At 43.4% G+C, this 27824-nt stretch overlaps 1 protein-coding gene across 1 annotated transcript in view; it reads right to left on the minus strand.

The window, feature by feature from the left end:
* LOC139421676 (trinucleotide repeat-containing gene 18 protein-like) overlaps positions 1–27824 on the minus strand; it is a 98377-nt gene that overhangs the window by 34454 nt on the left and 36099 nt on the right. Inside the window, exons 10-17 of the mRNA XM_071172767.1 lie at positions 22127–22511; positions 15837–16979; positions 14484–14632; positions 13282–13418; positions 13036–13152; positions 6977–7130; positions 4304–4535; positions 1696–1890 (exon numbers count right to left, since the gene is read on the minus strand). Of these exons, the coding sequence (XP_071028868.1) occupies positions 1696–1890; positions 4304–4535; positions 6977–7130; positions 13036–13152; positions 13282–13418; positions 14484–14632; positions 15837–16979; positions 22127–22511 (2512 nt within the window). The remainder of the gene's footprint in view (positions 1–1695; positions 1891–4303; positions 4536–6976; positions 7131–13035; positions 13153–13281; positions 13419–14483; positions 14633–15836; positions 16980–22126; positions 22512–27824) is intronic.

Genomic DNA, 27824 nt, shown 5'->3' on the forward strand with positions numbered 1-27824 from the left:
GTAGCATCAACTAGCTGTAGTATAGACTAGCTATAGCTAGCCGTAGCATCAACTAGCTGTAGGATAGACTAGCTATTGCTAGCCCGTAGCATCAACTAGCTGTAGGATAGACTAGCTATAGCTAACCATACCTTAGCGAGGTAGCATGGCTAAAGGTGGCGCTAGTCCTGGCAGGCTTGTGTGTGTCAGCAGCAGCAGCAGTAGCAGAACAAACAGCACAGGCTGAGAGACATGTAAAGCATCATGGGTAGGAGAGGGGTCAGGAGTGAGCAGGTGAAAGATGAGCAGGTGGCAGCGAACGACAGGAAGGGGCGGAGTTATCTGGAGGTTTAGTAGACAGGAAGAAGGAGCCCTATTCTGCAAATATCCCAACGAGCCAATCAGATAGTTTGAACTGTGTGTGTGTGAGCTTTATGAATCTAAAAAGCCTTCCTTCACCCCTATCCTCGTCCCAAACCTCAACCCTTACCATAGCCCTCACAATCACAATCATATTTCACCGTCTTCATTGAAAACAGTTCTGAGTGTGTGAGCATGTGTGTGTGTGTGTCTGTGTGAGCGTGTGTGTCTGTGTGAGCGTGTGTGTGTGTGTCTTGAGTGTGTGTGTGTGTGTGTGTTTCATCCACTGTACTAAAACCCCGATTGAAGCACTACAGTGTAGGAACCTAGTGCCCTTGTGCTGTTGGGGGCTATAGGAGGGATACAGGTCCCTACAGAGCGAGTAGTGTGTGCAGCCGACAGACAGGACAGGCGGACAGAGAGAGACAGACGAAGCGAGAGACAAGGACCACAGTGAGTTGGCTTTCTTTACCAAATTCAATTAGAAAACACCTTTAATAAAAAGCTTCGGTTACCAACAAACACAACTTCTTAAAAACACACATGATCAATGTATAATTTTAAAAAAAAACAGTCCACAGCAGTCTGAGCAAGCCAGGCTAAAACCGTGACAACCGCATCCGTGACAACCGCAACCGTGACGACCGTAACAAAAATCAAGTCTAAAACCAGGAGGCAGCAGCGGCAGGGAGAGGCATGGGACTCTAAAAGAGCCAGGAAGTGATGTCACAGCTGTAAGAGCCCTCTCTCTCTCTCTCTCTCTGTGTGGTCAGTATGCAGGAAGTGATGTCACAGCTGTAAGAGCCCTCTCTTTCTCTCTCTCTCTGTGTGGTCAGTATGCAGGAAGTGATTTCACAGCTGTAAGAGCCCTCTCTCTCTCTCTCTCTGTGTGTGGTCAGTACGCAGGAAGTGAGGTCAGTGAGGTGAAACACTCAGAATGATGCAGATTTTACAGTTTTGAGATGACAGGATTCCCTACAACATCTCTATGTCAACAGAGATGACGTGATTCCCCACAACATCTCTATGTCAACAGAGATGACGTGATTCCCTACAACATCTCTATCTCAACAGAGATGACCTGAGTCCCTACAACATCTCTATCTCAACGTTTATTAATAGAGATGTGATTCCCTACAACATCTCTATCTCAACGTTTATTAATAGAGATGTGATTCCCTACAACATCTCTATCTCAACGTTTATTAATAGAGATGTGATTCCCTACAACATCTCTATCTCAACAGAGATGACGTGATTCCCTACAACATCTCTATCTCAACGTTTAGCAACATTGTGCCCTCATGAAAATATCACAGAGGGTGTGGTTAGTAACCAGGGGGTGTGGTCAGTAACCTTGATCGAAGGAGTCGTCGGAGGAGCTAAGCCCCGCCTCCTGCAGCAGGAGGGATAAGTGCTTCTGTTTCCTCTCCCGAGCCGCCTGATTGGACGAGGAGGGGGACGGTCTCTTCCTGGGCGGGGTTGTGTGGGGTCGCAACCCTGAGAAGGGGTGACAGCCCCCCCGGGGGACATCCTCTTCAGAGTCAGAGTCTGGTGCAGAGAACACAGGGTCAGGACACAACACATTAACATGTTAGTCATTTAACAGACGTTCTTATCCAGAGACTCAGTTACATTAACATGTTAGTCATTTAACAGACGTTCTTATCCAGAGAGACTCAGTTACATTAACATGTTAGTCATTTAACAGACGTTCTTATCCAGAGAGACTCAGTTACATTAACATGTTAGTCATTTAACAGACGTTCTTATCCAGAGAGACTCATGTGGACAACCACATATCACAGTAGTTAGTATATTCAGATAGCTAGGTGGACAACCACATATCACAGTAGTTAGTATATTCAGATAGCTAGGTGGACAACCACATATCACAGTAGTTAGTATATTCAGATAGCTAGGTGAGACAACCACATCTCACAGTAGTTAGTATATTCAGATAGCTAGGTGGACAACCACATATTACAGTAGTTAGTATATTCAGATAGCTAGGTGGGACAACCCTATATCACAGTAGTTAGTGTATTCATCTTCAGATAGCTAGGTGAGACAACCACATATCACAGTAGTTAGTATATTCAGATAGCTAGGTGGGACAACCACATATTACAGTAATTAGTATATTCAGATAGCTAGGTGGACAACCACATATCACAGTAGTTAGTATTTTCAGATGGCTAGGTGATGGCTAGGTGATGGCTAGGTGATGGCTAGGTGATGGCTAGGTGGGACAACCACATATCACAGTCATAGTACAATAAGAACCCATTTCCTTAATAAAGTATAATATTGGCACGGACTCTACTGTCCTACACGACACAACCAACAGGATGTGGACACCTGCTGGTCCAACATCTCATTCAAAAATCATAGGCATTAATATGGAGTTGGTCCCCCTTTGCTGCTATAACAGCCTCCACTCTTCTGGGAAGTCATTAATATGGAGTTGGACCCTCCTTTGCTGTAATAGCAGCCTCCACTCTTCTGGGAAGGCTTTCTACTAGATGTTGGAACATTGCTGCTATAACAGCCTCCACTCTTCTGGGAAGGCTTTCCACTAGATGTTGGAACATTGCTACGGAACATTGGAACATTGCTACGGAACATTGGAACATTGCTACGGAACATTGCTACGGAACATTGCTACGGAACATTGTAACATTGCTACGGAACATTGCTACGGAACATTGGAACATTGCTACGGAACATTGGAACATTGCTACGGAGCATTGCTACGGAACATTGTAACATTGCTACGGAACATTGCTACGGAACATTGGAACATTGCTACGGAACATTGGAACATTGCTACAGGGACGGGCGATTAGGCATGGCTCGAGTCGTCTTTTCAATTCATCACAAAGGTGTTCAATGGGGTTGAGGTCAGGGCTCTGTGCAGGCCAGTCAAGTTCTTCCACACCGATCGACAAACTATTTCTGTATGGACCTCACTTTGTGAGCGGGGGAATTGTCATGCTGAAACAGGAAAGGGCCTTCCCCAAACTGTTGCCACAAAGTTGGAAGCACAGAATCATCTAGAATGTCATTGTATAACGTAGCGTTAATATTTCCCTTCACTGGAACTAAGGGGCCCGAACCATTAAAAACAGACCATTATTCCTCCTCCACCAAACTTTACAGTTGGCACTATGCATTGGGGCAGGTAGCGTTCTCCTGGCATCTGCCAAACCCAGATTCGTTCGTCGAACTGCCAGATGGTGAAGCGTGATTCATCACTCCAGAGAATGCATTTCCACTGCTCCAGAGTCCAATGGCAGCGAGCTTTACACCACTCCAGCCGACACCACTCCAGCCCACGCTTGGTTTACACCACTCCAGCCCACGCTTGGTTGACACCACTCCAGCCCACGCTTGGTTTACACCACTCCAGCCGACGCTTGGTTTACACCACTCCAGCCGACGCTTGGTTTACACCACTCCAGCGCACGCTTGGTTTACACCACTCCAGCCCACGCTTGGTTGACACCACTCCAGCCCACGCTTGGTTGACACCACTCCAGCCCACGCTTGGTTGACACCACTCCAGCCGACGCTTGGTTTACACCACTCCAGCCCACGCCTGACATTGAGCATGGTGATCTTAGGCTTGTGTGCGGCTGCTCAGCCATGGAAACCCATTTCATGAAGCTTACAATAACACACACACACCCCATAATAACACACACACACCCCACAATAACACACACACACCCCACAATAACACACACACACCCCACAATAACACACACACACCCCACAATAACACACACACACCACAATAACACACACCCCACAATAACACACACCCCACAATAACACACACACCACAATAACACACACACACCCCACAATAACACACACCCCACAATAACACACATATCCTCAGTCTGTACAAGGTCAGGACACACCGACACACACACAGTATTAACAAAGTGTAACTCACTGTAGTCGTAGCTGGAGCGTTGAGAGGAGTGAGGAAGAGGAGGAGAAACCGTCTTCCTCTGACCTCTAACCTTCTGTTTCCCTCCAGACGAGGGGATCACCCCTCCATCCCTCCCGCCGGGGTCAGAGGGCGTCCGGCGGCTGCTACTGAGTACGGACAGGGAGAGAGCTCTGTCCAGGTCACAGGCTAGCTGCTCATGGTCACACAGACCGCCATGACGAGCCTTAAAGACCTGGTGGAGAACACACACACACAAACACCATTACACACACACACCATTACACACACACACACCATTACACACACACACACCATTACACACACACACACCATTACACACACACACACCATTACACACACACACACCATTACACACACACACACACCATTACACACACACACACACCATTACACACACACACAATTACACACACACACACAATTACACACACACACACACACATCATTACACACACACACACACCATTACACACACACACACACCATTACACACACACACAATTACACACACACACACAATTACACACACACACACACACATCATTACACACACACACACACACACACACACACCATTACACACACACACACATCATTACACACACCATTACACACACACACACACCATTACACACACACACACACACCATTACACACACACACACACACCATTACACACACACACACACACCATTACACACACACACACACCATTACACACCCACACACCATTACACACACACACACACCATTACACACACACACCATTACACACACACACCATTACACACACACACACACACCATTACACACACCATTACAAAACACACACACCATCACACACACACCATTACAAACACACACACACACAATTACACACACACACACACACACCATTACACACACCATTACACACCATTACACACCGTTACACACACCATTACACACCGTTAAACACACCATTACACACCGTTACACACACCATTACACACACACACACCATTACACACACACCATTACACACACACACACACACACACCATTACACACACCATTACAAACACACACACCATCACACACACACCATTACAAACACACACACACAATTACACAAACACACCATTACACACACACACACACACCATTACACACACACACACACACACACCATTACACACACACCATTACACACACACACACACACCATTACACACACACACCATTACACACACACACCATTACACACACACACCATTACACACACACACACACACACCATTACAAAACGCACACACCATCACACACACACCATTACAAAAACACACACACACACCATTACAAAAACACACACACACACCATTACACACACACCATTACACACACACACCATTATAAAAACACACACACACACCATTACAAGACACACACACACACACACACCATTACAACACACACACACACCATTACAAAACACACACACACCATTACAACACACACACACACCATTACAAAACACACACACACCATTACAAAACACACACACACACACACACACCATTACAAAAAAACACACACACACACACACCATTACACACACACACCATTATAAAAACACACCCACACCATTACACACACACACCATTACACACACACACACACACACACACACACACACACACACACACACACCATTACACACACACACACACCCACACACCATTACACACACACACACCATTACACACACACACACACACACACACACACCCACACACCATTACACACACCATTACAAACACACACACCATTACAAACACACACACACACCATTACAAACACACACACCATTACAAACACACACACACACACCATTACAAACACACACACCATTACAAACACACACACCATTACAAACACACACACCATTACAAACAAACACACACACACACACACACACACACCATTACAAACACACACACACACACCATTACAAACACACACACACACACCATTACAAACACACACACACCATTACAAACACACACACACCATTACAAACACACACACACACACACACCATTACAAACACACACCATTACAAACACACACACACCCCATTACAAACACACACACACACCATTACAAACACACACACACCATTACAAACACACACACACACACCATTACAAACACACACACACCATTACAAACACACACACACACCATTACAAACACACACACACCCCATTACAAACACACACACACCATTACAAACACACACACACCATTACAAACACACACACACCATTACAAACACACACACACCATTACAAACACACACACCATTACAAACACACACACCATTACAAACAAACACACCATTACAAACACACACACCATTACAAACACACACACACCATTACAAACACACACACACCATTACAAACACACACACACCATTACAAACACACACACCATTACAAACACACACACACCATTACAAACACACACACACCATTACAAACACACACACACCATTAAACACACACACACCATTACAAACACACACACACCATTACAAACACACACACCATTACAAACACACACACCGAGCCTTAAATGCCTGGTGGAGAGAACACACACACACAGTACCTCCAGAGAGTGACTAGTGGACGGCTCCTGGTCCTGCCAACTCCTCTTCTCTCCTCCTCTTCCTCCCTCCATCTCATCATCCTCCCCTCTGGAACAGTGGAACCTCTTCCTCCCTCCATCCCCCACCTCAGAGTACCGCACTGTCCTGCCCGGCCTGACACACACACACGTTAGGAAAACACTGTTAAAACTCATTTACAAGTCCAGTCCTCCTCATGAAGAACACTTAGTGAATGAAACAGTATCAGCCTGTCCTCATTCAGTCTCAATGACAGCTATAAACACAGTATCAGCCTGTCCTCATTCAGTCTCAATGACAGCTATAAACACAGTATCAGCCTGTCCTCATTCAGTCTCAATGACAGCTATAAACACACAGAGAAACACAGTATCAGCCTGTCCTCAGTCTCAATGACAGCTATAAACACACAGAGAAACACAGTATCAGCCTGTCCTCATTCAGTCTCAATGACAGCTATAAACACAGTATCAGCCTGTCCTCATTCAGTCTCAATGACAGCTATACACACAGTATCAGCCTGTCCTCATTCAGTCTCAATGACAGCTATAAACACAGTATCAGCCTGTCCTCAGTCTCAATGACAGCTATAAACACACAGAGAAACACAGTATCAGCCTGTCCTCATTCAGTCTCAATGACAGCTATAAACACAGTATCAGCCTGTCCTCAGTCTCAATGACAGCTATAAACACAGTATCAGCCTGTCCTCATTCAGTCTCAATGACAGCTATAAACACACAGAGAAACACAGTATCAGCCTGTCCTCATTCAGTCTCAATGACAGCTATAAACACAGTATCAGCCTGTCCTCATTCAGTCTCAATGACAGCTATAAACACAGTATCAGCCTGTCCTCATTCAGTCTCAATGACAGCTATAAACACAGTATCAGCCTGTCCTCATTCAGTCTCAATGACAGCTATAAACACACAGAGAAACACAGTATCAGCATGTCCTCATTCAGTCTCAATGACAGCTATAAACACAGTATCAGCCTGTCCTCATTCAGTCTCAATGACAGCTATAAACACACAGAGAAACACAGTATCAGCCTGTCCTCATTCAGTCTCAATGACAGCTATAAACACACAGAGAAACACAGTATCAGCCTGACCTCATTCAGTCTCAATGACAGCTATAAACACAGTATCAGCCTGTCCTCATTCAGTCTCAATGACAGCTATAAACACAGTATCAGCCTGTCCTCAATCAGTCTCAATGACAGCTATAAACACACAGAGAAACACAGTATCAGCCTGTCCTCATTCAGTCTCAATGACAGCTATAAACACAGTATCAGCCTGTCCTCAGTCTCAATGACAGCTATAAACACAGTATCAGCCTGTCCTCATTCAGTCTCAATGACAGCTATAAACACAGTATCAGCCTGTCCTCATTCAGTCTCAATGACAGCTATAAATACACAGAGAACTACAGTATCAGCCTGTCCTCATTCAGTCTCAATGACAGCTATAAGCACAGTATCAGCCTGTCCTCATTCAGTCTCAATGACAGCTATAAACACACAGAGAAACACAGTATCAGCCTGTCCTCATTCAGTCTCAATGACAGCTATAAACACAGTATCAGCCTGTCCTCATTCAGTCTCAATGACAGCTATAAACACAGTATCAGCCTGTCCTCATTCAGTCTCAATGACAGCTATAAACACAGTATCAGCCTGTCCTCATTCAGTCTCAATGACAGCTATAAACACACAGAGAAACACAGTATCAGCCTGTCCTCAGTCTCAATGACAGCTATAAACACACAGAGAAACACAGTATCAGCCTGTCCTCATTCAGTCTCAATGACAGCTATAAACACAGTATCAGCCTGTCCTCATTCAGTCTCAATGACAGCTATACAAACAGTATCAGCCTGTCCTCATTCAGTCTCAATGACAGCTATAAACACAGTATCAGCCTGTCCTCAGTCTCAATGACAGCTATAAACACACAGAGAAACACAGTATCAGCCTGTCCTCATTCAGTCTCAATGACAGCTATAAACACAGTATCAGCCTGTCCTCAGTCTCAATGACAGCTATAAACACAGTATCAGCCTGTCCTCATTCAGTCTCAATGACAGCTATAAACACAGTATCAGCCTGTCCTCATTCAGTCTCAATGACAGCTATAAACACACAGAGAACTACAGTATCAGCCTGTCCTCATTGTCTCAATGACAGCTATAAACACAGTATCAGCCTGTCCTCATTCAGTCTCAATGACAGCTATAAACACACAGAGAAACACAGTATCAGCCTGTCCTCATTCAGTCTCAATGACAGCTATAAACACAGTATCAGCCTGTCCTCGTTCAGTCTCAATGACAGCTATAAACACAGTATCAGCCTGTCCTCATTCAGTCTCAGCCTGTCCTCATTCAGTCTCAATGACAGCTATAAACACACAGAGAAACACAGTATCAGCCTGTCCTCATTCAGTCTCAATGACAGCTATAAACACAGTATCAGCCTGTCCTCAATCAGTCTCAATGACAGCTATAAACACACAGAGAAACACAGTATCAGCCTGTCCTCATTCAGTCTCAATGACAGCTATAAACACAGTATCAGCCTGTCCTCATTCAGTCTCAATGACAGCTATAAACACAGTATCAGCCTGTCCTCATTCAGTCCCAATGACAGCTATAAACACAGTATCAGCCTGTCCTCATTCAGTCTCAATGACAGCTATAAACACACAGAGAAACACAGTATCAGCATGTCCTCATTCAGTCTCAATGACAGCTATAAACACAGTATCAGCCTGTCCTCATTCAGTCTCAATGACAGCTATAAACACACAGAGAAACACAGTATCAGCATGTCCTCATTCAGTCTCAATGACAGCTATAAACACAGTATCAGCCTGTCCTCATTCAGTCTCAATGACAGCTATAAACACACAGAGAAACACAGTATCAGCCTGTCCTCATTCAGTCTCAATGACAGCTATAAACACACAGAGAAACACAGTATCAGCCTGACCTCATTCAGTCTCAATGACAGCTATAAACACAGTATCAGCCTGTCCTCATTCAGTCTCAATGACAGCTATAAACACAGTATCAGCCTGTCCTCAATCAGTCTCAATGACAGCTATAAACACACAGAGAAACACAGTATCAGCCTGTCCTCATTCAGTCTCAATGACAGCTATAAACACAGTATCAGCCTGTCCTCATTCAGTCTCAATGACAGCTATACACACAGTATCAGCCTGTCCTCATTCAGTCTCAATGACAGCTATAAACACAGTATCAGCCTGTCCTCAGTCTCAATGACAGCTATAAACACAGTATCAGCCTGTCCTCATTCAGTCTCAATGACAGCTATAAACACAGTATCAGCCTGTCCTCATTCAGTCTCCATGACAGCTATAAATACACAGAGAACTACAGTATCAGCCTGTCCTCATTCAGTCTCAATGACAGCTATAAACACACAGAGAAACACAGTATCAGCCTGACCTCATTCAGTCTCAATGACAGCTATAAACACACAGAGAAACACAGTATCAGCCTGTCCTCATTCAGTCTCAATGACAGCTATAAACACAGTATCAGCCTGTCCTCATTCAGTCTCAATGACAGCTATAAACACATAGAGAAACACAGTATCAGCCTGTCCTCATTCAGTCTCAATGACAGCTATAAACACAGTATCAGCCTGTCCTCATTCAGTCTCAATGACAGCTATAAACAAAGTATCAGCCTGTCCTCATTCAGTCTCAATGACAGCTATAAACACACAGAGAAACACAGTATCAGCCTGTCCTCATTCAGTCTCAATGACAGCTATAAACACAGTATCAGCCTGTCCTCATTCAGTCTCAATGACAGCTATAAACACACAGAGAAACACAGTATCAGCATGTCCTCATTCAGTCTCAATGACAGCTATAAACACAGTATCAGCCTGTCCTCAGTCTCAATGACAGCCATAAACACACAGAGAAACACAGTATCAGCCTGTCCTCATTCAGTCTCAATGACAGCTATAAACACAGTATCAGCCTGTCCTCATTCAGTCTCAATGACAGCTATAAACACAGTATCAGCCTGTCCTCATTCAGTCTCAATGACAGCTATAAACACACAGAGAAACACAGTATCAGCATGTCCTCATTCAGTCTCAATGACAGCTATAAACACAGTATCAGCCTCTCATTCAGTCTTAATGACAGCTATAAACACACAGAGAAACACAGTATCAGCCTGTCCTCATTCAGTCTCAATGACAGCTATAAACACAGTATCAGCCTGTCCTCATTCAGTCTCAATGACAGCTATAAACACACAGAGAAACACAGTATCAGCCTGTCCTCATTCAGTCTCAATGACAGCTATAAACACAGAGAAACACAGTATCAGCCTGTCCTCATTCAGTCTCAATGACAGCTATAAACACAGTATCAGCCTGTCCTCATTCAGTCTCAATGACAGCTATAAACACAGAGAAACACAGTATCAGCCTGTCCTCATTCAGTCTCAATGACAGCTATAAACACAGTATCAGCCTGTCCTCATTCAGTCTCAATGACAGCTATAAACACACAGAGAAACACAGTATCAGCCTGTCCTCATTCAGTCTCAATGACAGCTATAAACACAGAGAAACACAGTATCAGCCTGTCCTCATTCAGTCTCAATGACAGCTATAAACACAGAGAAACACAGTATCAGCCTGTCCTCATTCAGTCTCAATGACAGCTATAAACACAGTATCAGCCTGTCCTCATTCAGTCTCAATGACAGCTATAAACACACAGAGAACTACAGTATCAGCCTGTCCTCATTCAGTCTCAATGACAGCTATAAACACAGTATCAGCCTGTCCTCATTCAGTCTCAATGACAGCTATAAACACACAGAGAAACACAGTATCAGCCTGTCCTCATTCAGTCTCAATGACAGCTATAAACACAGTATCAGCCTGTCCTCATTCAGTCTCAATGACAGCTATAAACACACAGAGAAACACAGTATCAGCCTGTCCTCATTCAGTCTCAATGACAGCTATAAACACAGTATCAGCCTGTCCTCATTCAGTCTCAATGACAGCTATAAACACACAGAGAAACACAGTATCAGCCTGTCCTCATTCAGTCTCAATAACAGCTATAAACACACAGAGAAACACAGTATCAGCCTGACCTCATTCAGTCTCAATGACAGCTATAAACACACAGAGAAACACAGTATCAGCCTGTCCTCATTCAGTCTCAATGACAGCTATAAACACAGTATCAGCCTGTCCTCATTCAGTCTCAATGACAGCTATAAACACACAGAGAAACACAGTATCAGCCTGTCCTCATTCAGTCTCAATGACAGCTATAAACACACAGAGAAACACAGTATCAGCCTGACCTCATTCAGTCTCAATGACAGCTATAAACACACAGAGAAACACAGTATCAGCCTGTCCTCATTCAGTCTCAATGACAGCTATAAACACAGTATCAGCCTGTCCTCATTCAGTCTCAATGACAGCTATAAACACAGTATCAGCCTGTCCTCATTCAGTCTCAATGACAGCTATAAACACACAGAGAAACACAGTATCAGCCTGTCCTCATTCAGTCTCAATGACAGCTATAAACACAGAGAAACACAGTATCAGTATCTAATTTTACATAAGTATTCACACCCGAGTCAATAGATGTTAGAATCACCTTTGGATTTTACAGCTGAGAGTCTTTCTGGGTAATAATTATAATTGTAATAATAATAGTAATTCTCTTAAGTGCTTAACACACCTGGATTGTACAAAACATTCCCTGTCTTCTTGGTAAGCAACTCCAACCATTTCAACTTGAATCCATGTTAAATTCAGGTTGTGACAACATTTCAACTTGAATCCATGTTAAATTCAGGTTGTGACAACATTTCAACTTGAATCCATGTTAAATTCAGGTTGTGACAACATTTCAACTTGAATCCATGTTAAATTCAGGTTGTGACACAACAAAAGCCAAAGCTTTGTGAAAACACTCTGGAGGCTCATAACAGCAGTCGTTCCACTTACTTCCCTGTCCGGGACTCCATCTTGCCAGGGGGCGTCGCTACACGTTTCCTCTTCCTAGGTCGGCCCCGCCCACGTCTGGTTAGACTCCGCCTCTCCTCCTCCTGCTGCTGAACCTCTCTGAACAGGAAGAGAACAGTGATTAGAGAGGACCTGCCAGTCTGTCTCTCTGTGTGTGTTACTCACTGAGTGTCAGAGCGTCTCTGCAGCTTGTCTAGTTCTGTCTGTCTGTCTGTCTGTCTTACTCACTGGGTGTCAGAGCGTCTCTGCAGCCGGTCCAGTTGTCTCTGTTTGTCCTTGTACTGCCTCTGTAGCTCCGCTAATCTCATCCGATGCTGAGACTCCCCTCCATCACACACCTCCACACACAGCTTACTGAAGAGCTGCTGGACACACACACACACACAGTGTGTTACCTCCTGTGGGTCTGTCCTCATCCCCCCAGGTCTACAGTCTGGTACCTCCTGTGGGTCTGTCCTCATCCCCCCAGGTCTACAGTCTGGTATCTCCTGTAGGTCTGTCCTCATCCCCCCAGGTCTACAGTCTGGTACCTCCTGTGGGTCTGTCCTCATCCCCCCAGGTCTACAGTCTGGTACCTCCTGTGGGTCTGTCCTCATCCCCCCAGGTCTACAGTCTGGTACCTCCTGTGGGTCTGTCCTCATCCCCCCAGGTCTACAGTCTGGTACCTCCTGTGGGTCTGTCCTCATCCCCCCAGGTCTACAGTCTGGTACCTCCTGTGGGTCTGTCCTCATCCCCCCAGGTCTACAGTGTGGTACCTCCTGTGGGTCTGTCCTCATCCCCCCAGGTCTACAGTGTGGTACCTCCTGTGGGTCTGTCCTCATCCCCCCAGGTCTACAGTGTGGTACCTCCTGTGGGTCTGTCCTCATCCCCCCAGGTCTACAGTGTGGTACCTCCTGTGGGTCTGTCCTCATCCCCCCAGGTCTACAGTGTGGTACCTCCTGTGGGTCTGTCCTCATCCCCCCAGGTCTACAGTCTGGTACCTCCTGTGGGTCTGTCCTCATCCCCCCAGGTCTACAGTGTGGTACCTCCTGTGGGTCTGTCCTCATCCCCCCAGGTCTACAGTGTGGTACCTCCTGTGGGTCTGTCCTCATCCCCCCAGGTCTACAGTGTGGTACCTCCTGTGGGTCTGTCCTCATCCCCCCAGGTCTACAGTGTGGTACCTCCTGTGGGTCTGTCCTCATCCCCCCAGGTCTACAGTGTGGTACCTCCTGTGGGTCTGTCCTCATCCCCCCAGGTCTACAGTCTGGTACCTCCTGTGGGTCTGTCCTCATCCCCCCAGGTCTACAGTGTGGTACCTCCTGTGGGTCTGTCCTCATCCCCCCAGGTCTACAGTGTGGTACCTCCTGTGGGTCTGTCCTCATCCCCCCAGGTCTACAGTGTGGTACCTCCTGTGGGTCTGTCCTCATCCCCCCAGGTCTACAGTGTGGTACCTCCTGTGGGTCTGTCCTCATCCTCCAGCTGTAGGTCTTGCTGGGGTGTAGTTGTCTGGGGAGGTCGATGTGAGACTGGCTCTCAATGGCCTCCAGCAACACCTTTCTACCTGCCTCTAACAGGCTGTCAAGACCACACAACACCTCACCTACACACACACACACACACAGAAACAGACACACACAGAGAGAAACATACACAGATAAACATACACACACACACACAGAGAGAAACAGACACACACACACAGAGAAACAGACAGACAAACACAGAGAGAGAAACAGACACACACACACACAGAGAAACACAGACAAACACAGAGAGAGAAACATACACACACACACAGAGAAACAGACAGACACACACACACACAGAGAGAAACAGACAGACAAACACAGAGAGAGAGAAACAGACACACACACACAGAGAAACAGACACACACACACAGAGAAACAGACACACACACACAGAGAAACAGACACACACACAGAGAGAAACACACACACACACACACACAGAGAGAAACAGACACACACACAGAGAGAAACAGACACACACACACAGAGAGAAACAGACAGACAAACACAGAGAGAAACATACACACACACACACACAGAGAAACAGACACACACACACACACACAGAGAAACAGACAGACAAACACAGAGAGAGAAACAGACAGACACACACACAGAGAGAAACAGACACACACACACAGAGAAACAGACACACACACACAGAGAGAAACAGACACACACACACAGAGAGAAACAGACACACACACACAGAGAGAAACAGACACACACACAGAGAGAAACAGACACACACACAGAGAGAAACACACACACACACACACAGAGAAACACAGACACACACACAGAGAGAAACAGACACACACACAGAGAGAAACAGACACACACACAGAGAAACAGACACACACACAGAGAGAAACACACACACACACACACACAGAGAGAAACACAGACACACACACAGAGAGAAACACAGACACACACACAGAGAGAAACACAGACACACACACAGAGAAACACACACACACACACACAGAGAGAAACAGACACACACACAGAGAGAAACAGACAGACAAACACAGAGAGAAACAGACACACACACAGAGAGAAACAGACACACACACAGAGAGAAACAGACAGACAAACACAGAGAGAAACAGACACAGCATTAGATTCAGTGTAGGAACTTTTTGAATTAGTCACATTCAAACCGTTCTCCCCCTCTCTTCTCCTTCTCCCCCCTCCTTCCCCCTCCCTCCTTCCTCTCCTCTACCCTCCCTCCTTCCTCTCGCCCCACCTCCTCCTCCTCCTCCTCCTCACCCTGCTCCAGCTGTATCCTATCCATCTCTAGTGAGGCCATGTCGCTGAGTAGAGTCATCCCCTCCAGAGCCCAGACCTCCAGACACCCAGGACTGGACACATCTCTCCCCAGTGAGGAGGCCTCTGTCTGGGGCAGGGTGGGTAGGGCAGGGGGGGCAGCCTGGGGCATCTGACTGGCAGCCAACAGCGTCATCATACCAGCCATGGGGTCATCAGGGACGATGTTTAGAGGGGAGGGAGAGGGAGGGCAGGGAGAGGGGGGGGGAGGAGCGGATGCGTGTGTGTCGGGGCTGGGTCTAAAGGCCGGTCGCTCGGAGCTTGCCGTGGTGCATGATGGGTAATGGGCGGGGCTCGACTTCTCTGTGACCTCTGGTTTAGTCTCCACCTTCGGGACGGACGGTGGAAGCTGATAGGCTCCTCGGCAGCCGTAGGTCAACACCTCCATCTTGACCGCTCCTGCCTCCTCCTCTTCCTCCTCGGTCTGTTGTTCTTGTGGCTGTGTGGATGGTAGAGGAGGACAGGGCTTGGGGGCTGAGGGAAGGCTAACACTGGTGTGTTTGTGTGGCTGTGTGGATGGTAGAGGAGGACAGGGCTTGGGGGCTGAGGGGAGGCTAACGCTGGTGTGTTTGTGTGGCTGTGTGGATGGTAGAGGAGGACAGGGCTGGGGGGTTGAGGGGAGGCTAACGCTGGTGTGTTTGTGTGGCTGTGTGGGGGGTAGAGGAGGACAGGGCTGGGGGGCTGAGTGGAGGCTGGTGTGTTTGTGTGGGTGTGTAAGGCTGGGACGTGTGTGTAATTGTGTGTGTGTGTGGGTGAGATGTGTGTGTTTGAGGCTTGACTCTCCGTCTCTCTCTATTTGGCTGAGGGTTGGAGGGCTGGAGGTCCGGAGCTGAGGGTCCAGGGCAGCAGGACTCATGCCCAGCTGGGGTGGCTCCTGGTCGGGGTCATGCTTCAGCGTGGTCTCCTGGTCTGGCCGGAGTTCCAGGCCCCGAGGCTTCGCGTCTGGAGCTGTGGCCCGGAGAAGAGGCGGCAGGGAGGAGACCGAGGGGTGTTTGTTACCCCCTGCTGGTTGGGGGAGGGGGCGGGGGGGGAATAGGGCGCTGAACGGCGCGGTGATGGACTGGTAACGGTAACCAGGGGTGATATCTGTCCACACACAAACAAAGGGACAGGTAAATAACACACATGATCCCTCTCATCAAGCAGTGGTGCATATAGAGAGACCGGTCATATAGAGAGACCGGTCATATAGAGAGACCGGTCATATAGAGAGACCGGTCATATAGAGAGACCGGTCATATAGAGAGACCGGTCATCTAGAGAGACCGGTCATCTAGAGAGACCGGTCATCTAGAGAGACCGGTCATCTAGAGAGACCGGTCATCTAGAGAGACCGGTCATCTAGAGAGACCGGTCATCTAGAGAGACCGGTCATATAGAGAGACCGGTCATATGGAGAGACCGGTCATATGGAGAGACCGGTCATATGGAGAGACCGGTCATATAGAGAGACCGGTCTCTATATATAGAGAGACCGGTCATATAGAGAGACCGGTCTCTATATATAGAGAGACCGGTCATATAGAGAGACCGGTCATATAGAGAGACCGGTCATATAGAGAGACCGGTCATATAGAGAGACCGGTCATATAGAGAGACCGGTCATATAGAGAGACCGGTCATATAGAGAGACCGGTCATATATAGAGACAACAAAACAGAATTTAACAGAATAGAAGAGACTAGAATTCAACAAGAGAATAGAATTCAACAATATAATTCAACAAGAGAATAAGAGAATAGAATTCAATTAGAGAATAAGAGAATAGAATTCAACAAGAGAAGAGAATATAATTCAATTAGAGAATACAAGAATAGAATTCAATTAGAGAATAAGAGAATAGAATTCAATGAGAATAGAATTCAATTAGAGAATAAGAGAATAGAATTCAACAGAACAACTATAGAATAAGAGAATAGAATTCAACAGAACAATAGAATAACTGAATAAAATAGAATACAATAGAATAACAGAATAGAATGTAACAGAATAGAATGTAAAAATAGAATACAATAGAATAACAGAATAGAATGTAACAGAATAGAATGTAAAAATAGAATACAACACTAGAATACAACACTATATTATAACAGAATATAATATAATACAACAATAGAATATCATAATATAATGTAACAGAATAAAATATAATTCAATAGAATACCAGAACAGAATGTAACGGAATAGAATGTAACAGAATAGAATGTAACAGAATAGAATATAATTCAATAGAATGTAACAGAATAGAATGTAACAGAATAGAATGTAACAGAATAGAATGTAACAGAATAGAATGTAACAGAATAGAATATAATTCAATAGAATACCAGAACAGAATGTAACGGAATAGAATATAACAGAATAGAACATAACAATAGAATATAACATAATAGAATGTAACAGAATAGAACATAACAATAGAATATAACATAACAATAGAATGTAACAGAATAGAACATAACAATAGAATGGAACATAACAATAGAATATAACATAACAATAGAATGTAACTGAATATAACATAACACTAGAATGTAACATAACAATAGAATGTAACATAACAATAGAATGTAACATAACAATAGAATGTAACAGAATATAACATAATAGAATATAACAGAATAGAACATAACAATAGAATGTAACAGAATAGAACAGAATAGAACATAACAATACAATGTAATAGAATAGAATGTAACAGAATATAACATAACAATAGAATATAACAGAATAGAACATAACAATAGAATATAACATAACAATAGAATGTAACATAACAATAGAATGTAACAGAATATAACATAACAATAGAATATAACAGAATAGAACATAACAATACAATGTAACAGAACAGAATATAACAGAATAGAACATAACAATAGAATGTAACAGAATAGAACATAACAATAGAATGTAACAGAATAGAACGTAACAATACAATGTAACAGAATAGATTGTAACAGAATAGAACATAACAATAGAATGTAACAGAATAGAACATAATACAATGTAACAGAATAGAATGTAACAGAATAGAATGTAACAGAATAGAACATAACAATAGAATGTAACAGAATATAACATAACAATAGAATATAACAATAGAATATAACAATAGAATAATAGAACATAATACAATGTAACAGAATAGAACATAACAATAGAATATAACATAATAGAACACAACAATACAATGTAACAGAATAGAACATAACAATACAATATAACAGAATAGAACATAACAATAGAATATAACAGAATAGAATGTAACATAATATAACAATAGAACATAACAATAGAATATAACAGAATAGAATGTAACAGAATATAACATAACAATACAATGTAACAGAATAGAACATAACAATAGAATATAACATAATAGAATATAACAATAGAATATAACAGAATATAACATAACAATACAATGTAACAGAATAGAACATAACAATAGAATATAACAGAATAGAATGTAACAGAATATAACATAACAATACAATGTAACAGAATATAACATAACAATACAATGTAACAGAATAGAATATAACAATAGAATATAACATAATAGAATATAACAGAATAGAATGTAACAGAATATAACATAACAATACAATGTAACAGAATATAATATAACAATAGAATGTAACAGAATAGAATGTAACAGAATAGAATGTAACACAACAATAGAATGTAACAGAATATAACAGAATAGAATATAACAATAGAATATAACAGAATAGAACATAACAATAGAATGTAACAGAATAGAACAGAATAGAACATAACAATACAATGTAACAGAATAGAAAGTAACAGAATAGAACATAACAATAGAATGTAACAGAATAGAACATATCAATACAATGTAACAGAATAGAATGTAACAGAATATACCATAACAATAGAATATAACAGAATAGAACATAACAATAGAATGTAACAGAATAGAATGTAACAGAATAGAATATAACAATAGAACATAACAATAGAATGTAACAGAATAGAATGTAACAGAATAGAATATAACAATAGAATATAACAGAATAGAACAGAATAGAACAGAACTATAGAATATAACAGAATAGAACATAACAATAGAATGTAACAGAATAGAATATAACAATAGAATATAACAGAATAGAATGTAACATAATATAACATAACAATACAATGTAACAGAATATAGCATAACAATACAATATAACAGAATAGAATATAACAATAGAATATAACAGAATAGAACATTAGAATAGAACAGAATAGAACATAACAATAGAATATAACAGAATAGAACATAACAATACAATGTAACAGAATAGAATATAACAGAATAGAACATAACAATACAATGTAACAGAATAGAACATAACAATACAATGTAACAGAATAGAACATAACAATACAATGTAACAGAATAGAATATAACAGAATAGAACATAACAATACAATGTAACAGAATAGAATATAACAGAATAGAACATAACAATACAATGTAACAGAATAGAATATAACAATAGAATATAACAGAATAGAACATTAGAATAGAACATAACAATAGAATATAACAGAATAGAACATAACAATACAATGTAACAGAATAGAATATAACAATAGAATATAACAGAATAGAATGTAACAGAATATAACATAACAATAGAATGTAACAGAATATAACATAACAATAGAATATAACAGAATAGAACATAACAATAGAATATAACAGAATAGAACATAACAATACAATGTAACAGAATAGAATATAACAATAGAATATAACAGAATAGAACATTAGAATAGAACATAACAATAGAATATAACAGAATAGAACATAACAATACAATGTAACAGAATAGAATATAACAATAGAATATAACAGAATAGAATGTAACAGAATATAACATAACAATAGAATGTAACAGAATATAACATAACAATAGAATATAACAGAATAGAACATAACAATAGAATATAACAGAATAGACCATAACAATACAATGTAACAGAATAGAATATAACAATAGAATATACCATAATATAACATAACAATAGAATATAACAGAATAGACCATAACAATACAATGTAACAGAATAGAATATAACAATAGAATATAACAGAATAGAAAATAATAGAATATAACAATATAATATAACAATAGAATGTAACAGAATAGACCATAACAATACAATATAACATAATATAACATAACAATAGAATATAACAGAATAGAAAAGAATAGAATATAACAATATAATATAACAATAGAATGTAACAGAATATAACATAACAATACAATATAACATAATATAATATAACAATAGAATATAACAGAATATAACATAACAATACAATGTAACAGAATAGAATGTAACAATAGAATATAACAGAATATAACATAACAATAGAATATAACAGAATAGAACATAACAATACAATGTAACAGAATAGAACATAACAATAGAATGTAATAGAATAGAATATAACAATAGAATATAACAGAATATAACATAACAATAGAATATAACAGAATAGAACATAACAATACAATGTAACAGAATAGAACATAACAATAGAATGTAATAGAATATAACATAACAATACAATATAACAGAATAGAACATAACAATAGAATGTAACAGAATACAATGTAACATAATATAACAATAGAACATAACAATAGAATATAACAGAATAGAATGTAACAATACAATATAACAGAATAGAATGTAACATAATATAACAATAGAACATAACAATAGAATATAACAGAATAGAATGTAACAATACAATATAACAGAATAGAATGTAACATAATATAACAATAGAACATAACAATAGAATATAACAGAATAGAATGTAACAGAATATAACATAACAATACAATGTAACAGAATAGAACATAACAATAGAATATAACAGAATATAACATAACAATAGAATATAACAGAATAGAACATAACAATACAATGTAACAGAATAGAATATAACAATAGAATATAACAATAGAATGTAATAGAATATAACATAACAATAGAATGTAACAGAATAGAACATAACAATAGAATATAACAGAATAGAACATAACAATAGAATGTAATAGAATATATCAGAATAGAACATAACAATATAACAGAATAGAATGTAATAGAATATAACAGAATAGAACATAACAATACAATATAACAGAATAGAATGTAATTTTTACTGCTCTAGTTAGTTTTAACAGGATGCTCACCTGTGTAGATTCGGTGATAGGGGGCGGTGGTCTGTTTCTCCCCCCTCTCTCCCCCCTCCTCCTCCTCCTCGTCAGCGTCCTGCTTGGGTCTCAGGGGGGAGGAGGGTCTCAGGGGGGAGGCAGAGTGTGGGGCGGGAGGGCGAGGGAGGGGAGAGGAAGGGTGAGACCTCTCTCTCTGGACCTCCGGGTGTTGGAGAGTGGGCCTGGGGGAGGACAGGGGGGTGAGGGAGGAGGTGGAGGGGGGAGGTGAACGGAGGGGAGTTTTATGGCAGTGGAGGGAGGGGGAGGGAGTGGGGCGTGGCGAGGGGCGGGGTTTGGGCTCGGAACTCCTCTTATTGGTCTTCTCTTCTAGCTCCGCCCTCTGTTCACTGGCCTTCAGACGCTCCTACAACAGAGAGGGGGTTGGGGGGGGTGAGAGAGTGTGTGTGTAACCTCACCAGCAGTTAGGTGTGCATCAGGTGTGCATCAGGTGTGCATCAGGTGTGCATCAGGTGTGCATCAGGTGTGCATCAGGTGTGTCAGCACCAGTTAGGTGTGTATCAGGTATGTATCAGGTGTGTATTGGGTGTGTCAGCACCAGTCAGGTGTGTATTAGGTGTGTATTGGGTGTGTATCAGGTGTGTCAGCACCAGTTAGGTGTGCATCAGGTGTGTATTGGGTGTGTCAGCACCAGTCAGGTGTGCATCGGGTGTGTATCAGGTGTGTCAGCAACAGTTAGGTGTGTATCAGGTGTGTATCAGGTGTGTCAGCACCAGTCAGGTGTGTATCAGGTGTGTATCAGGTGTGTATTGGGTGTGTATTGGGTGTGTCAGCACCAGTCAGGTGTGTATCAGGTGTGTATCAGGTGTGTCAGCACCAGTTAGGTGTGTATCAGGTGTGTCAGCACCAGTTAGGTGTGTATCAGGTGTGTCAGCACCAGTTAGGTGTGTATCAGGTGTGTCAGCACCAGTTAGGTGTGTATCAGGTGTGTCAGCACCAGTTAGGTGTGTATCAGGTGTGTATTGGGTGTGTATCGGGTGTGTATGGGGTGTGTCAGCACCAGTCAGGTGTGTATTGGGTGTGTCAGCACCAGTCAGGTGTGTATTAGGTGTGTATTAGGTGTGTATCAGGTGTGTATCAGGTGTGTCAGCACCAGTCAGGTGTGTATCAGGTGTGTCAGCACCTGTTAGGTGTGCATCGGGTGTGTATTAGGTGTGTATGGGGTGTCAGCACCAGTTAGGTGTGTATCAGGTGTGTCATCACCAGTTAGGTGTGTATCAGGTGTGTATCAGGTGTGTCAGCACCAGTTAGGTGTGTATCAGGTGTCAGCACCAGTTAGGTGTGTATCAGGTGTGTATCAGGTGTGTCAGCACCAGTTAGGTGTGTATCAGGTGTCAGCACCAGTTAGGTGTGTATCAGGTGTGTAGCAGGTGTGTCAGCACCAGTTAGGTGTGTTTTGGCTGTGTCAAAACCAGTCAGGTGTGTATTAGGTGTACATCAGGTGTGTTATGGGGTGTGCATCGGGTGTGTATTGGGTGTGTCAGCACCAGTCAGGTGTGTATTAGGTGTGTATCAGGTGTGTCAGCACCAGTTAGGTGTGTATTAGGTGTGTCAGCACCAGTCAGGTGTGTATGAGGTGTGTCAGCACCAGTTAGGTGTGTATTAGGTGTGTATTAGGTGTGTCAGCACCAGTTAGGTGTGTATTAGGTGTGTATTAGGTGTGTCAACACCAGTCAGGTGTGTATTAGGTGTCAGCACCAGTTAGGTGTGTATCAGGTGTGTAGCAGGTGTGTCAGCACCAGTTAGGTGTGTTTTGGCTGTGTGAAAACCAGTCAGGTGTGTATTAGGTGTACATCAGGTGTGTTATGGGGTGTGTATCGGGTGTGTATTGGGTGTGTAAGCACCAGTCAGGTGTGTATTAGGTGTGTATCAGGTGTGTATCAGGTGTGTCAGCACCAGTTAGGTGTGTATTAGGTGTGTCAGCACCAGTCAGGTGTGTATCAGGTGTGTCAACACCAGTCAGGTGTGTATTAGGTGTGCATCAGGTGTGTATTAGGTGTGCATCAGGTGGGCATCAGGTGTGCATCAGGTGTGTATTTGGTGTGCATTGGGTGTGCATTAGGTGTGCATCAGGTGTGCATCAGGTGTGCATCAGGTGTGTCAGCACTAGTTAGGTGTTTATCAGGTGTGCATTAGGTGTGCATCAGGTGTGCATCAGGTGTGCATCAGGTGTGTCAGCACCAGTTAGGTGTTTGTCAGGTGTGCATCAGGTGTGTCAGCACCAGTTAGGTGTTTATCAGGTGTGCATCAGGTGTGTCAGCACCAGTTAGGTGTTTATCAGGTGTGCATCAGGTGTGTCAGCACCAGTTAGGTGTTTATCAGGTGTGCATCAGGTGTGTCAGTACCAGTTAGGTGTTTATCAGGTGTGCATCAGGTGTGTCAGCACCAGTTAGGTGTTTATCAGGTGTGCATCAGGTGTGTCAGCACCAGTTAGGTGTTTATCAGGTGTGCATCAGGTGTGTCAGCACCAGTTAGGTCTTTATCAGGTGTGCATCAGGTGTGTCAGCACCAGTTAGGTCTTTATCAGGTGTGCATCAGGTGTGTCAGCACCAGTTAGGTATTTATCAGGTGTGCATCAGGTGTGTCAGCACCAGTTAGGTGTTTATCAGGTGTGCATCAGGTGTGTCAGCACCAGTTAGGTCTTTGTCAGGTGTGCATCAGGTGTGTCAGCACCAGTTAGGTATTTATCAGGTGTGCATCAGGTGTGTCAGCACCAGTTAGGTCTTTATCAGGTGTGCATCAGGTGTGTCAGCACCAGTTAGGTCTTTATCAGGTGTGCATCAGGTGTGTCAGCACTAGTTAGGTGTTTATCAGGTGTGCATCAGGTGTGTCAGCACCAGTTAGGTGTTTATCAGGTGTGCATCAGGTGTGTCAGCACCAGTTAGGTCTTTATCAGGTGTGCATCAGGTGTGTCAGCACCAGTTAGGTCTTTGTCAGGTGTGCATCAGGTGTCAGCACCAGTTAGGTCTTTATCAGGTGTGCATCAGGTGTGTCAGCACCAGTTAGGTCTTTATCAGGTGTGCATCAGGTGTGTCAGCACCAGTTAGGTCTTTGTCAGGTGTGCATCAGGTGTCAGCACCAGTTAGGTGTTTATCAGGTGTGCATCAGGTGTGTCAGCACCAGTTAGGTGTTTATCAGGTGTGCATCAGGTGTGTCAGCACCAGTTAGGTCTTTATCAGGTGTGCATCAGGTGTGTCAGCACCAGTTAGGTCTTTATCAGGTGTGCATCAGGTGTGTCAGCACTAGTTAGGTGTGCATCAGGTGTCAGCACCAGTTAGGTGTTTATCAGGTGTGCATCAGGTGTGTCAGCACCAGTTAGGTGTTTATCAGGTGTGCATCAGGTGTGTCAGCACCAGTTAGGTCTTTAACAGGTGTGCATCAGGTGTGTCAGCACCAGTTAGGTGTTTATCAGGTGTGCATCAGGTGTGTCAGCACCAGTTAGGTGTTTATCAGGTGTGCATCAGGTGTGTCAGCACCAGTTAGGTGTTTATCAGGTGTGCATCAGGTGTGTCAGCACCAGTTAGGTCTTTGTCAGGTGTGCATCAGGTGTGTCAGCACCAGTTAGGTATTTATCAGGTGTGCATCAGGTGTGTCAGCACCAGTTAGGTGTTTATCAGGTGTGCATCAGGTGTGTCAGCACCAGTTAGGTCTTTGTCAGGTGTGCATCAGGTGTGTCAGCACCAGTTAGGTGTTTATCAGGTGTGCATCAGGTGTGTCAGCACCAGTTAGGTGTTTATCAGGTGTGCATCAGGTGTGTCAGTACCAGTTAGGTGTTTATCAGGTGTGCATCAGGTGTGTCAGCACCAGTTAGGTGTTTATCAGGTGTGCATCAGGTGTGTCAGCACCAGTTAGGTGTTTATCAGGTGTGCATCAGGTGTGTCAGCACCAGTTAGGTCTTTATCAGGTGTGCATCAGGTGTGTCAGCACCAGTTAGGTCTTTATCAGGTGTGCATCAGGTGTGTCAGCACTAGTTAGGTGTTTATCAGGTGTGCATCAGGTGTGTCAGCACCAGTTAGGTGTTTATCAGGTGTGCATCAGGTGTGTCAGCACCAGTTAGGTCTTTATCAGGTGTGCATCAGGTGTGTCAGCACCAGTTAGGTCTTTGTCAGGTGTGCATCAGGTGTCAGCACCAGTTAGGTCTTTATCAGGTGTGCATCAGGTGTGTCAGCACCAGTTAGGTCTTTATCAGGTGTGCATCAGGTGTGTCAGCACCAGTTAGGTCTTTGTCAGGTGTGCATCAGGTGTCAGCACCAGTTAGGTGTTTATCAGGTGTGCATCAGGTGTGTCAGCACCAGTTAGGTGTTTATCAGGTGTGCATCAGGTGTGTCAGCACCAGTTAGGTCTTTATCAGGTGTGCATCAGGTGTGTCAGCACCAGTTAGGTCTTTATCAGGTGTGCATCAGGTGTGTCAGCACCAGTTAGGTGTTTATCAGGTGTGCATCAGGTGTGTCAGCACTAGTTAGGTGTGCATCAGGTGTCAGCACCAGTTAGGTGTTTATCAGGTGTGCATCAGGTGTGTCAGCACCAGTTAGGTGTTTATCAGGTGTGCATCAGGTGTGTCAGCACCAGTTAGGTCTTTAACAGGTGTGCATCAGGTGTGTCAGCACCAGTTAGGTCTTTATCAGGTGTGCATCAGGTGTGTCAGCACCAGTTAGGTCTTTGTCAGGTGTGCATCAGGTGTCAGCACCAGTTAGGTCTTTATCAGGTGTGCATCAGGTGTGTCAGCACCAGTTAGGTCTTTATCAGGTGTGCATCAGGTGTGTCAGCACCAGTTAGGTCTTTGTCAGGTGTGCATCAGGTGTCAGCACCAGTTAGGTGTTTATCAGGTGTGCATCAGGTGTGTCAGCACCAGTTAGGTGTTTATCAGGTGTGCATCAGGTGTGTCAGCACCAGTTAGGTCTTTATCAGGTGTGCATCAGGTGTGTCAGCACCAGTTAGGTCTTTATCAGGTGTGCATCAGGTGTGTCAGCACCAGTTAGGTGTTTATCAGGTGTGCATCAGGTGTGTCAGCACTAGTTAGGTGTGCATCAGGTGTCAGCACCAGTTAGGTGTTTATCAGGTGTGCATCAGGTGTGTCAGCACCAGTTAGGTGTTTATCAGGTGTGCATCAGGTGTGTCAGCACCAGTTAGGTCTTTAACAGGTGTGCATCAGGTGTGTCAGCACCAGTTAGGTGTTTATCAGGTGTGCATCAGGTGTGTCAGCACCAGTTAGGTGTTTATCAGGTGTGCATCAGGTGTGTCAGCACCAGTTAGGTGTTTATCAGGTGTGCATCAGGTGTGTCAGCACCAGTTAGGTCTTTGTCAGGTGTGCATCAGGTGTGTCAGCACCAGTTAGGTATTTATCAGGTGTGCATCAGGTGTGTCAGCACCAGTTAGGTGTTTATCAGGTGTGCATCAGGTGTGTCAGCACCAGTTAGGTCTTTGTCAGGTGTGCATCAGGTGTGTCAGCACCAGTTAGGTATTTATCAGGTGTGCATCAGGTGTGTCAGCACCAGTTAGGTATTTATCAGGTGTGCATCAGGTGTGTCAGCACCAGTTAGGTGTTTATCAGGTGTGCATCAGGTGTGTCAGCACCAGTTAGGTATTTATCAGGTGTGCATCAGGTGTGTCAGCACCAGTTAGGTCTTTATCAGGTGTGCATCAGGTGTGTCAGCACCAG

The sequence above is a fragment of the Oncorhynchus clarkii genome, chromosome 12 (genome assembly GCF_045791955.1).
Source record: "Oncorhynchus clarkii lewisi isolate Uvic-CL-2024 chromosome 12, UVic_Ocla_1.0, whole genome shotgun sequence".
Classification (NCBI taxonomy): Eukaryota; Metazoa; Chordata; class Actinopteri; order Salmoniformes; family Salmonidae; genus Oncorhynchus; species Oncorhynchus clarkii.